The sequence below is a fragment of the Camponotus vicinus genome, unplaced genomic scaffold (assembly GCF_025532165.1).
Source record: "Camponotus vicinus isolate PSW18456_S1 unplaced genomic scaffold, iyCamVici1.0 SCAF_5, whole genome shotgun sequence".
Lineage (NCBI taxonomy): Eukaryota > Metazoa > Arthropoda > Insecta > Hymenoptera > Formicidae > Camponotus > Camponotus vicinus.
In genome coordinates, this window is record NW_028141977.1 from 13,671,604 (window position 1) to 13,686,597 (window position 14,994).

Sequence of the window (14,994 nt, forward strand, 5' to 3'; positions counted from 1 at the left end):
TAATAACTAATATTTTTACAATTATAAAATTAGAGGAAATAAAGAACAGAAAAGATCTATTTCGTGCATTATATACAGAATGTACCATAGATAGTATGGTTACTAGGGCAACGTAATGCTCGTAAAACCGATCGATATCTACTATAGTGTATGAATTATGGCGCGTATAACAACAAAATCACTGACATTTAATAATACTTGTTAAAAATTTACAATATTGTGTAATCTTAGATTATTTAAAGTTAAATAAAATAGCTTAAATAAGTTATATTCAACAGATATATATTCATGGCTCTAATAAATATATAATATACACGTCAGTTTATTTAATTGTCCGTGCAAATATATGCTTAATTTTATAATGCAGTTTGGTTGAAAAGATATATTTCTAAAAAAAAAAAAAAAGATTCCATAAAAGATTCGAATTCACTCATCCTTCTAAAGACTGCGATTTCGGCTGCAAAAATACCATGTTTGTACGTATATATTAATATAATACTATGTATAATATTCTCAATATATAATAATTAATATAATTCTATATAATATTTACCAGTATATATATATGACTCGGCAACGAACGTTCAACCACTTCCGATAATCGTCCTTTGCCCAGTTTGTATTCTTCGTCTGTATGTTATAGGCGCAATATATAAAATAAATGCAAATATATCAAATTCAAGAGTTATACAATGCAAGAGTTCTTAAATCGCTTGATTCATAAGTAAGTGTCATTACCTGCAGGTACAGTCAGCGATAATGTTGGAAGAGCAACGAAACCAGCAACTAGCGGTCGTAAGACCCAATCCACTTTTCGAATATTTCTAGGTGATATATAAATATTAATCTAAAAAACATACATAAGATAAAATTATTGTGTATATAAACTATAATATAAATAAAGGAGGAAGAAGCACACCTGCTTTTGTCCAGCAAACATGAAAGCATCGCTGCCTTCCATAGCCAAACGCAAAGTGATGAGGTAATCGGAATGATTTTTTATAAAATACGAAATACAAAACGGTGTGCGAACCCATCCATGAGCTGGCATTTTGGCTTCTAATCCGATCACTGCATCTTCAACCCATAAAGGAGCTAGAGTTACGCTACTACTAGTTTCCAGCGCGGTTTCGTCGTCCGCTCTGCGAAAATTATAAAATTTACAGATATCTCTACAACTAGAATTTATACTAGTCATTTTTACCTTTTCCACTTGATAGTATATACTCCAATACTAATAGGTTGTTCGCCACCTGTCTTTGGAATTAAGCAATAGGTGTCGGTTCCAGTTTCACCATCGCAGAGTTTGACATCCGCTAAGATGGATTTTTGATTATCGAGATTACTTTCTGTTTGAATAGAGTCCGCCTATAATTTCGAGCATAAATTTAATATTCAAATTTCCCCAACTCGATTTGATTTTATAAATAATAAAATTATATATTCTCTGGACTTACCAATTCTATAGATGTGCTTAAAATATTTATCGGCCATGGGGAAACGCACGTAATATGAGGCATAATAATAAAGGATTCATTAACAAATCCCTTTGTTAGCGGTTCAAATAATGTAGTGTAAAATTGTGTTGCAACTTCAAATGGCTTCTTAACTGCCAAAGAATACATTAATTCTTTACTCCCCTTAATTTGTTCGGATTTACAGTAGTCTGCCTATGTATTACATAATTATAATAAATAATAATAATACATTATGTCATACAACATGTATAATTATATATTAATTAATTAATGTGTTGATTTATGAAAAAATAATGTATTTGTACCTTTATTATGATATTTCTATCGCCTACTTTATGTGCTCTAATATGTACAACATGTTTGATTGATGAATCTTTTGCCATATCACCAACGAAAATTGTTACCTTTGACTCCTTACTAAGCATATTTATGCTTAATTCAGCTGAAATATATATTTCAGAATAACTTATTTTTTTATAGAAAAAATGATCAAATTTTAAAGATATAAACTGTTAATTTATAAAAAAATAAAATATTATAAAATTGAGGAAACATACTTGATTGTTCATTATTACTCTCTGATACGAGTATTGCATGTAAATATATTGCGTTAACGTTCTCGTTAGCTGATAGAGATATCGTAATGGGTAGCCACTCGCCTAAAAGTGCAGGATTATTCGATTCTGCATTCAGATTTAAACTCGATTCTTCCTGTTTAATTTCCGCATGAATTAATGGTCTTATCGCCTCAAATTCACCTCCACTAATGCAAAAATTATGATCAGTTATCAAATCATCAAATGGTATTTAAAAATTGCTAGGAATTATTTTTATAAATATACCGAAGTTGTTGTATTTCGGGATACAGACGATCTAGTAGATTCGTTTCTCTACCCATAGCTGAGAATCTTAGTATAATACAACAACGTGCGCTATCACCCATTTGCAATGAGACTGTGTTAATACGAATTTCTGCACCATCATTTTGATGAGGCGCTTTAAAATTGAAATAAAACTTTTTCGTTTCTTTTGCTTGAAAAATAAGATCAGATAGTTGAATATCACTAATTGGGATTTCAGTATTATAACCGGGACCACTAACTGTTATTGTCACATTAGAAAATTGAATAATACCACCGTAAGAATTTCTGTAATTAAAGAGAGACAATAATTTTTTACATATCCTATAATTTTTTTCGACAAATATATCTCTAAGTATAAACGGAATTAAATGCGATATTACCTTATTATAACTTCGACCGTGATCATTGTATTAACTGCATACGTTTGCTGCAAGAATCGTGCTTTAACATCGACAAATGATGTCATGTTATTGTCGTCAATTGTAAAAACATTTGGCTCCGAACGATTTAATTCCGACACCCATTTTTCCATTGCAAGATGCTTAATGTCGTCTGGCAAGTCTGGTTCTGGATTCGGTGGTTTTTTCTATATTATCAAATATGAAATAAGTTTAAATATACATAAATGTTACATAAGTTTAATAAGTAGCTTATCAAATTTTAACCTGCAGTATATTCATAATATTACTATAAATAATAGCTTGCTGTTCTTTTGAAAATGTAGTCGAGGGCCCTAAAGCTTCGAGAACCAGAGTGAGATAATCTTGAATACTAGTCGATAGATATGCCGCTCGTAGCGCATTCTTCAAGATATCTGTGAGTAAGACCGGCCATCGTTCTCCGTGATATTCCCACAACATGTGCATCAATAATCTGACCAATCAAATTTTACGAATTTCATGTTAACACACAAAAAAAATAGTCTAGAGAAAACAATGTCAGGATCAGAATAGCTTAGTCTAATGACTAAGTTATGCTTGCAACTTGAATCTTTCACATAAAGAAAATATTTATTTTAACTTACGTAAGAACTTTGCCATAATCCCGAGCATTGAAGTATTCCTCTGCCATTTGCACGACTAGGAAAAGAAGTATTTTAAGTATATTATAAGTAATTATTTTCTCTAAATTACAAAAACATACCCAATAATCGGCGCATTCTTGGACAACGGTATACCTTAAATTGCGATATTGCATTTCCTAATAAGCCAATAATTATCATCTGAAACAAATGACAATTATTTATTGCTATTTATTATATACTCATGAAAACTAAAAGCAATATATTTATCTTACAGAATGATTAACTGTAGTTTTCTCTCTATATTGCAAAGCCTGTATACCGATAACTTCTCTAGCTGTATCTGCAGGTTCCGCACTTAGTTTTCCCGGCCGCCACGGCCGCTGTCCATAAAACTCAAGTTTCTCTTCGCCTAATAATGGATCTGGATCTGGATAGCTATTTATATCCTAAAACAATATTAAATATTTCAATATTAAAATTCATATAATACAACATATAAATAAAAAATCCAAACCAATGTTTCTGTTAGAAAAATTATTCGTACTTGGCAGAGTTCTTTACATGCAGATTGTCGTAGACTTGCATGATTGGCAGCTAATTGAAAATAATATCCTGGATGTTGCGTTTGAACAGCAGGTAATCCTTGACGAATGGCTTCATCAAATAATTCTGCAAATGTAGAAAATTGGCTACTCATCCAAGCATGATGTTCAAACATAAGCTCTTTTGGACCAGTTTTTAGCTTAAATCTGATAATAAATAATAGTTATTATATATTAATAATAATTATTATTATATATTAGAGAATTCTCTTGTAAGCCAACATAATAAATATTAATACCTTTCCGTATGAAGTCTAAACTGAGAAATGGCATCTTTTGGAAGATTTAAGCTAAACATTATTCTGCATAACTTATAATTTATAAAACCAGCAATGGTTTTTATTTCTACCGCATTTGCATCCGTCATTCTCGTTTCTAATAAATTATGATAAGCTTGCATATAATGCCTGTAAAACATAAATGTATATACATATCTTACAGCATGTAAAAGTTTTTTATATTTTTAATCTTACTTTTGAGCAAGATGCAGTTCCTGCTTGAGTTCGTTCAAGAATGCCATTTTGAATTGATGACGAACAAACAAATACTGATGAACATTTTTAGTGAGTTGATCACGATGACTTTTCACATTCCGATATTCGTGATAATAAAAGTTTTGTGCCAAATCATAGAACGCTGTCTCTAATCTATGTTATAAATAAAGAGATATATTGTATTATATTTTTTAAAAACAAAAAATGAATAAATAAAACAATAAAAGAATAAAAAGAACTATTAAAAACCTAGATATATATCCCAATAAATGATCAGCATGTGGGAGAATATACAAAAACTTTGCAGTTAAATCACAAGCTCCACACAATGCTGTTGCACGTTCAGTCGCAACCACATCTTCAGCACCAGGAAGCGGTTGAAGAGCATGTTGTATCAATACTACAGCTATCTTTGTACTTCTTCCATCAAGGGCAGCTCTAAGAAAAATATTATAATCATTCAAAAAAATTTAATACTATATCAACAATATAATATTAAATAATTAAATTGTTTGTATTTATTATATCTTAAATTATACAAAATAATTACCTTAAAGATTGTACTCTAGAAGCACACTCCATTTTTTTCTCATTCCACAAAGGATCATTCCAATCCAAGTCATAGAATACAACAACTACAGAAGGAATATCATTGAGATATTTGTTCATCCAATTCCTTTTTAAGATCCCTTTAGGTATATACCATTCATATGAACTACGCTGAAATATATAAAATAATAATATAAATGTAATAGTATATAGTGTAAACACATAAAAATAATATGTAGCAATATCAAAAAAATAGTGTCTAATGTTTAAAAAATGTTCTTTTACAAACTTATTCCAGTAATCTATATTATATACCAAACATTATATACCTTTGGTTTAACAGTAGGAAATTCATGTGATAAACTAAGTAGTTTAAACTGAACAGCTGCACAATCTGGTCTACGATTATTGCTAAATGCATCCCAAATAGAACGGTGTACTGGATTTGTAATATCTAATCCAGTCAAACCTATCAAAGCTAAAGGCTTAGCTGTCAATTCCATTGGCAGTTCAAACATTATGAAGCCTTTGCTAGAAAGATAAATCAAGTATGCAAAATAACTCACAAGTTTAATTTTTCATTTGACAAAGTCTATTAAATGTATCATATTATTATATGATGAGAATATTTATACATAATATAAATAATTCTTGTTATATATTTATTATCCGTTTTTTTTCCTTTGACATTTTAATGTTATTTTTATTTTTTTATAATTTCTTATGTAAATAATACCTGAATCTGCTTACGAATAAATTACATGGGATATATTGCTAAAGAGTAAATTGATTTATAATTAAACGCCGTAATCAATATTTATCAATATATATCATTTACGTACTTTGACAGATCATAAACAATTAGAAATCATCAGCAGCAAGGAGGCTAGCAGCTGAGTTAGGGCTAGGTTAAGTTAGGGTTAGGTTAGTTAGAATACAGGAAGCGCGTCGCAACGCGCAGTCGCATTGGAATATAAGGGTTAATTTCGATTTTTGAATTTAATTTCATTAATAACCGAAATTTTTGGTAATTATCACACTCATAATACAGTTAAAATTAATTATTCAATACATTAATTCGAGATCGTTACATATACACAGTTTCCTTTACGGATGCATTGTAAACGTACAATATTCGTGATAAGTACAAACATGATGATTTCCTTTGATCCTAATACACAATTACATATATAATTAATTATGCAATAACGCGACCCTCTAACATAAAAGCGGTAGCGTCTGACGGTTGTTCTTCTTCCTCCATTTTAGCTTCTTTAGTCGGGGACTCGGGGGAGTTCAACTTGGTATGTTCTGGTGTTAATCGAACGGTAGTGCCGTGTCGACTGTAGTCTTCGATCTCGCCTATCGGTTGATCAATATCTTGCCCGGCATTTTCATTACATCTTCCCTGTTTTTTCCGAAAAATTAAGAAATTATTATCTATTCAATTATCTATTTTAATTACTAATTATTTATTATTAAAAATTAAATTATATCTGTCGTTATATCACGGAGAGAATTTAAATGTAAAAAGTACACATAAAACAATGCCATAAAATCGATCCATCAATTATTTTCGATCATACAAAAATTATAAATTGAAATTTATTTAACATAATCCCGAGGTTTTCTCGTAATGACGTTGTTTTCATGCATTACTTGATTATTGATTATTAAAAATGCAATTCCTTGATTTTTAATATGATTTTGGGACAAAAAATTATATCACAGTTAAACGAACTGAATATAAAAATATATGAGAAAGCTTACTTGTAGAATTCGCAGTAATTCTCTTCGAAATTCCGTGCTGCAAATGAGATATATAAGAATATAAATAGCATAATTGCTGAGTTCGACAATCGCTGAGCACACTCGAAAAGTCTGATAAGCGAGATCGAGCGGATGATGATTGGTATACAGCATAGGCGTGAGAACTGACGGAATTATCGTGGCAAAGAAGCATAAAATCATTGTTGTCGTTAGTATCGCCAAATGTTGCTCCTCTCTACAAAGAGAATGATTTTATATATTAGATTAGCAGAAATATTACGATAATTTCATCTTTTCAATTTTAAAATTAAAATTCTTAAAATTGAAGATTTTTCAAATTAAAAATTAAAATTCAAAGAAAGCATTTTTAAGAATTATCACGTACTTATATCCTCGATTACGAGACAATAATGACGTGTCAGGTGCATTATTGGCACGAATCTTGTCCGTGGCAGCATGGAATTGCCGATCTTGCGCGTTTAGCTGCAGAAATCTCTTAATGACTAAACTGTTGAGTACGATAAACAGAATCGACGGGCAAAATCGCACTACAACTTCCATCGTCCAAATATACATTTTCCACATCTTGCCTTGAGTAACAAACATATTTTCACGTAATGTGAAAGAAGGTCTATCCTGCTCCGCATAAACAATTCTCATAATCGATAACGGACTACTTATCTGTAAATGAAATAAAAAGTATATATGTATTGTAATGTATTTTATTATATATAAAACGTTTTTCTTAATTTTGCTTTTTCTTATACCACGAAACCGGCGATAAACGAAGACAGTATGAAGGTGTTGACATTCTTGCGCGTGTTTCCGGTGCGGATGCGTGCCGGGAAGAATACAAAAATGTATCGATCCACGATTAAGCAGACCATAATGAAAACACTGGCTGCCGAAAATGCGTTGAGAATAACGAGCTCGAGATGAGCATGGTAAAAAGCTGACAGATAATTATTACTCATACCATAGCCCAATCTTAGCGCTGAAATATAAAATGTATCATGACATTATAGTGCTGCTTTATTATTTTATATATTGAGAGAAAAACTGTTTTTACTCAAACAAACATCAAATTAATACGTGCATATAATTGTGACATTGCCAATTAAAATTAATTGTCGAGTAATCAAGTAATAATCTTAATCATCTTATGTATTGATGGTCATAATTGCTTAATTTATTCGATCTTAATTTATTTAAATATTTATTTCGACGTGTGCAATCGCTTATTATTGTTTGTTCGAACAGCATCTTTCTCAATATGCGTTGCAAAATCAAACTATACAAACTGATCGTTATCCAGGATAATGTAACACCGATGTGAGCCAGAGCGAGTCCGCTGAGGTACAAGTATGCGATTCCGCGAAACACCGGGGCGGACAGCACGATAAGGATTATCACATTCCCGAAAATGCCAATGGCCAATATAATTGGAACTATAATACCGTAAGAAGTCCATATTAAAGACGTTGCACGGCTTCTTATAACGTCGTCTTCGATATGTCCGATAGTAAAATTGTCATCCTCGCAACACAATTGTGTACTGAAAAGACAAATGATTACCTCATTAAAATTTACACATAAAAATCATGAAAAAAGCGATATCTACAGTATTATTATCATTGAATATAAATTGTCATGTATAGTCGTTTTGAAATTGTTTTATTTTATAATAAATTGCTTCTTATTTGTATATTTAGCTGATTCTATTAATTGAGATAAATGCAACAATAACATACACACGTATATACACATTTAATGTTACCGATAAAAAAAAACGAAATAATTAAGTTGAATTAATGGGCGAATAAATTTTTTAATAACATCGCAATATAAACGAACCCGTCAATCACTCCTGTCAACATTGTAAATTTTAATGATTATTAATTATACAAATTAATGTCGTCGTTAAAGAATATTATCGATTAAGTAATTCAAAAGTTATTTTTTTCTTCGATGTTTCACGTTCTTATCACATGCACATTGTCGCCTGCTTCTCTTTCCTTAGCCAGCGGCAAATCTACTTTCAATAAAGACATGATAGATTCTAACAGATTTACCTACGACATATTCACCTTATGAGTCTTCAGAAAAATAGATACTGCGCAAACTCCGTCGAGGTGTGTATGGGGTTTATTTAAACACAGTGGACGATAGACTTAAACCCTTTATTATATCAGGTCGAACTGCTTGAACAAATAATAGGGATCTATTATTAATTATTATCATGGATAAATATTTTTCATAGAGATACTATATTTATATTATGTAATGAAGCAAAATTAGAATAGAAATTCATCAAAACGTGTTAATATCAAAATGTATATGTATCAAAATGTTTGCGTATATTAAGATAAATATGAGTACACATATATAAATTGTGTATATTAAGATAAATGTGAGTACACATACATAATATTTCTTAATAATAAAATATATGTGTGTTATTGTCATTTTTTAAAAATTTTTATATTAATTATTTAAAAAGTTATCACATTTTTTTTTCAATAATTTTATTATTTTTTAATACTCTTTTTTTATTTAAAAAGTATTATGAATTTATAACTACTCTGATTATAATCCTATTACAATTAATAATAATATTATTTATATTTAACCGGTATATACGTATACATATGGAAATAATTTGCGACGATAACAAAAGTGGACAGAAAAAGAAAGTTTTGAATATATCTAACAAAGTATCTGCTTTCTCTATTTTCTGAAAAAAGCGGCGTAGATTATGGATGTATATATGTATATATACATGATATCCTATACTAAAACATTTATAGGTGGGGGGATATGATATAAAATCAAAAAATAAATTAATTTATTCTAATTTGAAAGTTTTCTATTGTCATCGTGCACATAAAGGACTATACAATGGAGCATTTTCGGATAGTTCGATTTATATGGTAATTATCTTCCTCCTTTCGATTCATACGTTATTAAATGTTATTAAATGATTATCTTTTCTTATTTTTATTAGGATATCGATAGTTATTTTTATCGCTGTAACAGAAAGTATATCACAAAATTCTTACTGTTCTTGCCGACCTATCGACGAATGTTTAAACGAAATTCGAAATAATTTTAAAAATTCTGAGTATATTGCCATTTTTTCACCTTGTGAATCTTCAAATGGAATTAAATGCTGCACTTTTCTGCATACATCTGCAAATGATTTGTTCTCTTGTGCTTCGCAAAATACTTCGAAGGAGCAAATTAAATGTATATTGCATAATGCATTAAAGACGATACATCTAATTAGTCCTCTACAAACGAAACATTTTTTGTTGATGAGAAAATTAGCATCTGAAATTTTGCCATTGTCCGTGAATTCTATGCACTTGGAATATATCGGACCAACAACAGAATTAAAGAGTACAGAGTCTTACAATTCCAAGAAGATCGACGTAGACACATTGCAAACTGTACAATATACGACAGCTGCTATGAAAAGTCAGGTTCAATCACCTATTGCAGATGCTATTTATTCCAATGATTTGGAGACAAATTTAATAGACGATTTTCCAGAAAAGATTATACCATCACCTGTCGAATTTATAAAAACTGACGGGCATTTTTCGTTTAGTCCTACAGAAAATGAACAAGCTTTAAGAAACAACATCGATAGCAATCCATCTGCTCCAAAACAAGAAATATATATCGTCGAAAATAAAAAATATTCTCCACGTGTACAGTTAATTAATGAAGCCACGAATTTTGAAAAAGTCAGAATATATCCACAAAATCATCAATCGGACGCTTCGAAGGAGCGATTGACATCAATGACGAACATCGATAGCACGCGACCAGATCTTGATATTAATAATCGCGGAGTCACGGAAGAATTATTGGAATTCGACAAAAATGCCAACGAGACAAACGCCCATTATGAAAAGCAATCGATGGTATCAATGTCGAAGGATGTCCCCACAACGCCTGCGGTTAATTCCTTCGAGCAGAAAACACCGTCAGAGACATTTCTCTCGCTCGATCGCATTTCCACTCAGCCGATCAATAAAAACACACCGACAAACAAGTCCGAGGCACCGAGGAACGACGGCGATATCAACGTATTTATCGTAAAAAGAAGCCCACCGTTTTCCGAAAACGCGCAAAAAAATAAGCAATTCGCGATACGACGCAAAAGAAACTCGCAGCTTCTTCGCGATTCCCGGAATAAGTTGCAAGGAGAGACGATGAGTGGGAATCATCGTGTATTTCCGCTCATTGAAAATAATACAGCGGAGATCACTCCTATGCTAAGAAGGGACGATCCTCTTCAAGCATCGACGCGTAATAAACGAATGACTGCGCCTATCGTGTCGCAAAAAGATATCCTGAACAAAAACACCGAGGAAGCGGAGTATAAAAATAATACCACTCAAAAGAAAAACACGAAGCCGTCGTTGCAAAATAATCAATCTGAGGTAGCAATCAAGGAGGGAAGGAAAGGATCTACAAGCGAGAATGCAACGATGAAGGATTCTGTAAACGCGACTCTTCCTTACGTGCAAAAAAAATTCAGATTTCCGCCTAAATTGTTGCCCGCAAGATTTAAGCTACATAAAAAGGAACATAATTCTATAAGTGCCAAATACGCCAATCCCAATCGATTCTCCTCAAGCCACTTTCAACACTTTTATGAAGCGAAAGAAAATCTCCTATCGAAAATTAATAATATAACGGTTGAAAAGACAAAATCGACGCGTTTCGAATTTCTATCAGAAGCCTCTCGGGCCTACTTATCTAAGAGAAAAAATGAAAAAATTTTAAAAAAATTCGAAGCGAGAGATTACGCACTAGATATGAAAACGTCTAACGTCAGTGCAGTCAATGATTCTATAAGTATGAACAAAAATGACTCGTACGAATATTCAGCATCGAATTTGCAGAATGCATCTCTTGCATCGAACAAAACTGCATCTCATTTAAACGTGTCTTCACAGGAAATTGAAAAATCAATGCAGACGAAAGCAGTGTATAACAATGATACAGAATCTTCGACACCTGAAAATAGCTCGAAAGTATCGTCGGAAGAGATCGTGCAAAAAATCACCGACAATTTGAAGCAATTATCCGATATAAATAGAGGTATTATTGTAACGCATATATTAATATTATTATAACATTGCTTAATGAAAAATGAATTATTAATATATTCAACAATTTTTGTTTCAGATAATGCTCCGAAATATTTTAGTACTAAATCGCCCATTGATAATCAAAATGAAACCGAAACGTCTTCGGAATCATCGAATTTACCTGTAAACGTGGCAGATAAACAAATGTCAGACGCAAGCACATGACAGATGGACATCGCGAGCAATTTAGATACTGAAAAGATAAAATAATTTATTAAAAATTGATTACTAAAAGTAATCGACTGATTAAATTTCATAATGGTTACAATCGATAAGAATACAAGATATCGCGTGTCTAGCTGGTATTCTGATAATTCATATAAAATAATTAAATACATATAAAGATTATATTTAAAAATCCAAAAAATATTTCTAAAATACTTTGAAAGAGAATATATGATATTAGAATATTATATTAAAAAATCTTACTTCTTACTAAAAGTTTTTAATAAAAGAATATAAAACTCTCTCTACAATGATATTTTCAAATTGATCACATCGTGAACGTCAAATCAGCTGTTCGACCTTTTAGTTCGATTAGATTCCAGTAGAGGCGCTACGCTATATGCATTTAGAAGAAATTAGTTGCATGCATGGTGGAATGATTATGATCATTCCACCATAGTTGCATGTATATTAAAATAAAAAAGTAAAGAAAATGTTGCATTCCCACATTTATAATTTTCAAATGGAATATATAATGTATAAAAAATATTTATACATTCTCTGGTATTACCTCAACAAGAAATGATTATTGATCACTTGTAAGTTGCCAATTTAAATATGTGCTGTATATTTGTATGTTAAGTATTTCTTTTCAAAAACAATTAAATTAGCATTATATTTAGATACTATAAGAACTTTTGTACTTGTCTTATTTCGATGTTCCTCTTCTAAACTGCTGATTTTAACTTATAAACAAAAATTAAAAAGAGGACACATACTAAAGATATCACTTAATCTCAATTTAATTATAAAGATACATACATACATTTTTACTTTTGAATAAAGAATACAATTAAGATTACACATTTTTTATTGCAGAGCTGATAATTGGAGAGAAACAATTGGCATAAAATAATATGCAAGTATAGCCGATAAAATGTGCTATTACATGCTTCAGTGTTCTTTCCTCTGCCTCTATTTACAAAGATGTCATCGTGTTATATCAAGAGTTAAGTTAGGATATGTTCTTTTCTTTTTTGGTATGATAGCACTGTTAGAATTTTTTGGAGTATTCGTACATCTATTTGAAGTCACATATGATGAAAACTTTGTATATCCATACGAAGGCAACATACATGAGTTTGTCAATGCATTGCGACGTAATGAAAAACCTGAAGTTGAGCCTATAAATGAATACAAATATACATTTTTGCTAAATCAACCACAAAAATGTAAAGAAGATGCGGATCATACACTTCGTCTTGTATATATAATAAAGTCTGCTATAGAAAACTTTGATAGAAGAATCGCTATACGTAATTCATGGGGAATAGAAAAAAGATTCTTTGATGTGCCAGCAAAAACTATTTTCGTTGTAGGTATACATCCAGATGATAAAGAAATAGAAGCTAAATTAAAGTTAGAAGCGACAATCTATAAAGATATTATACAAGCAGATTTTATAGATTCATACTATAATAATACTATAAAAACAATGATGAGTTTTAAATGGTTAGTAAAATATTGTCCCAATTCAAAATTCTACATGTTTGTTGATGATGATATGTATGTATCAGTGAAAAATGTAGCAACATTTATCAGGAACCCATCTAATTATCCATTTTATTTAATGGAATCCAGAAAAGTATACAATGCACACAAAAGAGAAATCAAACAATCAGATCTAGTAGATTATAAGGCTGTCAATAATTTCAGTAATGAAAATGCAACATTTAATTTAAAAAACAATAAAATGCCTTTTAAAAGTTTTACAATTTATGAGTCCATAAATAATGATAGTCAGAAAAATAATGTATATAGGAAACAAGACGAAGAGATTAATGAAAATTTCAGACAATTGTTTAAACTAAATACATCTATGTTGAATAGAACAAAACGACAGATTTTCGATTTTGAACTGCCAGATGATATTAGGCTATTTGCAGGATTTGTATTTATGCGATCTGCACCACATAGACATAAATTTTCTAAATGGTATGTTTCATTGAAAGAATATCCATACCATTTATGGCCACCATATGTTACAGCTGGTGCATATATTCTCTCTAAGGAAGCTCTTTTAGACTTATATTACACCAGTTTTTACACTAAACATTTTAGATTTGATGATATCTTTTTAGGTTTAGTAGCTAAAAAAGCCGATATATTACCATTTCATTGTGAAGAATTTCACTTTTATAAAAAAGCTTATACAAAATATAGTTACAAATATGTCATAATATCTCATGGATATGGAGATCCAAATGAACTTCTACAAGTATGGAATGAGCAGAAAGCTCTTGGAAATGCTTGAGAGTATAAATATATCAAAACAAAAAATTTCGTAACATATTCTATCATATAGTTATGATCTTAATCTAAAAAAACTATGTTATCTAATAATAATTCTCTTTTTTTTTCAAAAATATTCTAATATAATTACACACGTATATACATATATATGTCAGATATGATGGAATACATAAGATATTAATTGTATGAAAATATCCAGTTTATTGTAAAAAATATTTTATAATTTCATTTTTAGAATAGATTTTATGCTATATATATAATCAGTCTTTATATACATATATAATATATCCTGTAATAAAAAATTAAAATTATATATTACACATTATGCAATGCATTTAAATTAAAAAAATACTGCCAGAATGTAGTACTTATAATCACAGTTATATTATGATAAATTATGTATCAATTATATATTCGTTGCACGCAATTTTTGTTTATAACGTATGATTATAAATTTTATTCAACTCTAGGCTGATCTTTTTTAGTATTACTCTTGTATAAAATTGTCAAATAATATATGTATATTTATTTGTATAATTAATAAATTTTACATAAATTAAAAAAATTATAG

At 30.2% G+C, this 14,994-nt stretch overlaps 4 protein-coding genes across 5 annotated transcripts; 2 read left to right on the top strand and 2 right to left on the bottom strand.

Moving 5' to 3' along the window:
* Positions 1-39: 39 nt before the first annotated feature.
* On the bottom strand, positions 40-5,916 carry Gry (trafficking protein particle complex subunit 11 gry). Of its 2 annotated transcripts, none has more exons than XM_083100344.1 (21): positions 5,853-5,916; positions 5,340-5,541; positions 5,012-5,181; positions 4,711-4,899; positions 4,441-4,614; positions 4,207-4,374; positions 3,910-4,114; positions 3,638-3,811; positions 3,485-3,563; positions 3,366-3,420; positions 3,007-3,214; positions 2,722-2,927; positions 2,321-2,626; positions 2,036-2,241; positions 1,784-1,920; positions 1,458-1,670; positions 1,205-1,368; positions 920-1,142; positions 739-847; positions 554-630; positions 40-457 (listed from the first exon to the last, which is right to left on the bottom strand). In XM_083100344.1, exons 2-21 carry the CDS (start codon positions 5,526-5,528, stop codon positions 431-433), a joined length of 3,279 nt encoding a protein of 1,092 aa, XP_082956470.1. In that variant the 5' UTR covers positions 5,529-5,541; positions 5,853-5,916; the 3' UTR covers positions 40-430. The 2 variants fall into 2 exon arrangements, with proteins under 2 accessions (XP_082956470.1, XP_082956469.1); XM_083100343.1 differs by having other exon boundaries at positions 5,747-5,916.
* Positions 5,917-6,056: 140 nt separating this feature from the next.
* Positions 6,057-8,826, bottom strand: LOC145972089 (putative G-protein coupled receptor B0563.6). Its single transcript, XM_083100352.1, has 6 exons — positions 8,635-8,826; positions 8,082-8,335; positions 7,548-7,774; positions 7,166-7,461; positions 6,781-7,015; positions 6,057-6,418 (listed from the first exon to the last, which is right to left on the bottom strand). Exons 1-6 carry the CDS (start codon positions 8,655-8,657, stop codon positions 6,209-6,211), a joined length of 1,245 nt encoding a protein of 414 aa, XP_082956478.1. The 5' UTR covers positions 8,658-8,826; the 3' UTR covers positions 6,057-6,208.
* Positions 8,827-9,678: 852 nt separating this feature from the next.
* Positions 9,679-12,395, top strand: LOC145972402 (uncharacterized). The gene is made up of 3 exons (XM_083100960.1): positions 9,679-9,710; positions 9,785-11,895; positions 11,983-12,395. Exons 1-3 carry the CDS (start codon positions 9,679-9,681, stop codon positions 12,108-12,110), a joined length of 2,271 nt encoding a protein of 756 aa, XP_082957086.1. The 3' UTR covers positions 12,111-12,395.
* A 131-nt stretch (positions 12,396-12,526) lies between these two features.
* On the top strand, positions 12,527-14,907 carry Brn (beta-1,3-galactosyltransferase brn). Its single transcript, XM_083100350.1, has 2 exons — positions 12,527-12,709; positions 12,990-14,907. The coding sequence occupies exon 2, from the start codon at positions 13,048-13,050 to the stop codon at positions 14,422-14,424; it is 1,377 nt and encodes a 458-aa protein (XP_082956476.1). The 5' UTR covers positions 12,527-12,709; positions 12,990-13,047; the 3' UTR covers positions 14,425-14,907.
* Positions 14,908-14,994: the final 87 nt, after the last annotated feature.

What these genes read in the sequence shown, in the direction of transcription:
- Gry (XM_083100344.1), bottom strand. Translation starts at nt 5,528, where the DNA reads ATGTTTGAACTGCCAATGGAATTGACAGCTAAGCCTTTAGCTTTGATA. An exon ending in TTCCTACTGTTAAACCAAAG is followed by an intron (nt 5,182 to 5,339) that starts GTATATAATGTT and finishes TATATATTTCAG; the next exon opens with CGTAGTTCATATGAATGGTA. An exon ending in TTATTGGGATATATATCTAG is followed by an intron (nt 4,615 to 4,710) that starts GTTTTTAATAGT and finishes TTTATAACATAG; the next exon opens with ATTAGAGACAGCGTTCTATG.
- LOC145972089 (XM_083100352.1), bottom strand. Translation starts at nt 8,657, where the DNA reads ATGTTGACAGGAGTGATTGACGG. An exon ending in ATTATCCTGGATAACGATCA is followed by an intron (nt 7,775 to 8,081) that starts GTTTGTATAGTT and finishes TTTATATTTCAG; the next exon opens with CGCTAAGATTGGGCTATGGT. An exon ending in AATTACTGCGAATTCTACAA is followed by an intron (nt 6,419 to 6,780) that starts GTAAGCTTTCTC and finishes CGGAAAAAACAG; the next exon opens with GGAAGATGTAATGAAAATGC.
- LOC145972402 (XM_083100960.1), top strand. Translation starts at nt 9,679, where the DNA reads ATGGAGCATTTTCGGATAGTTCGATTTATATG. An exon ending in CGGATAGTTCGATTTATATG is followed by an intron (nt 9,711 to 9,784) that starts GTAATTATCTTC and finishes TATTTTTATTAG; the next exon opens with GATATCGATAGTTATTTTTA. An exon ending in ATTATCCGATATAAATAGAG is followed by an intron (nt 11,896 to 11,982) that starts GTATTATTGTAA and finishes TTTTTGTTTCAG; the next exon opens with ATAATGCTCCGAAATATTTT.
- Brn (XM_083100350.1), top strand. Translation starts at nt 13,048, where the DNA reads ATGTGCTATTACATGCTTCAGTGTTCTTTCCTCTGCCTCTATTTACAA.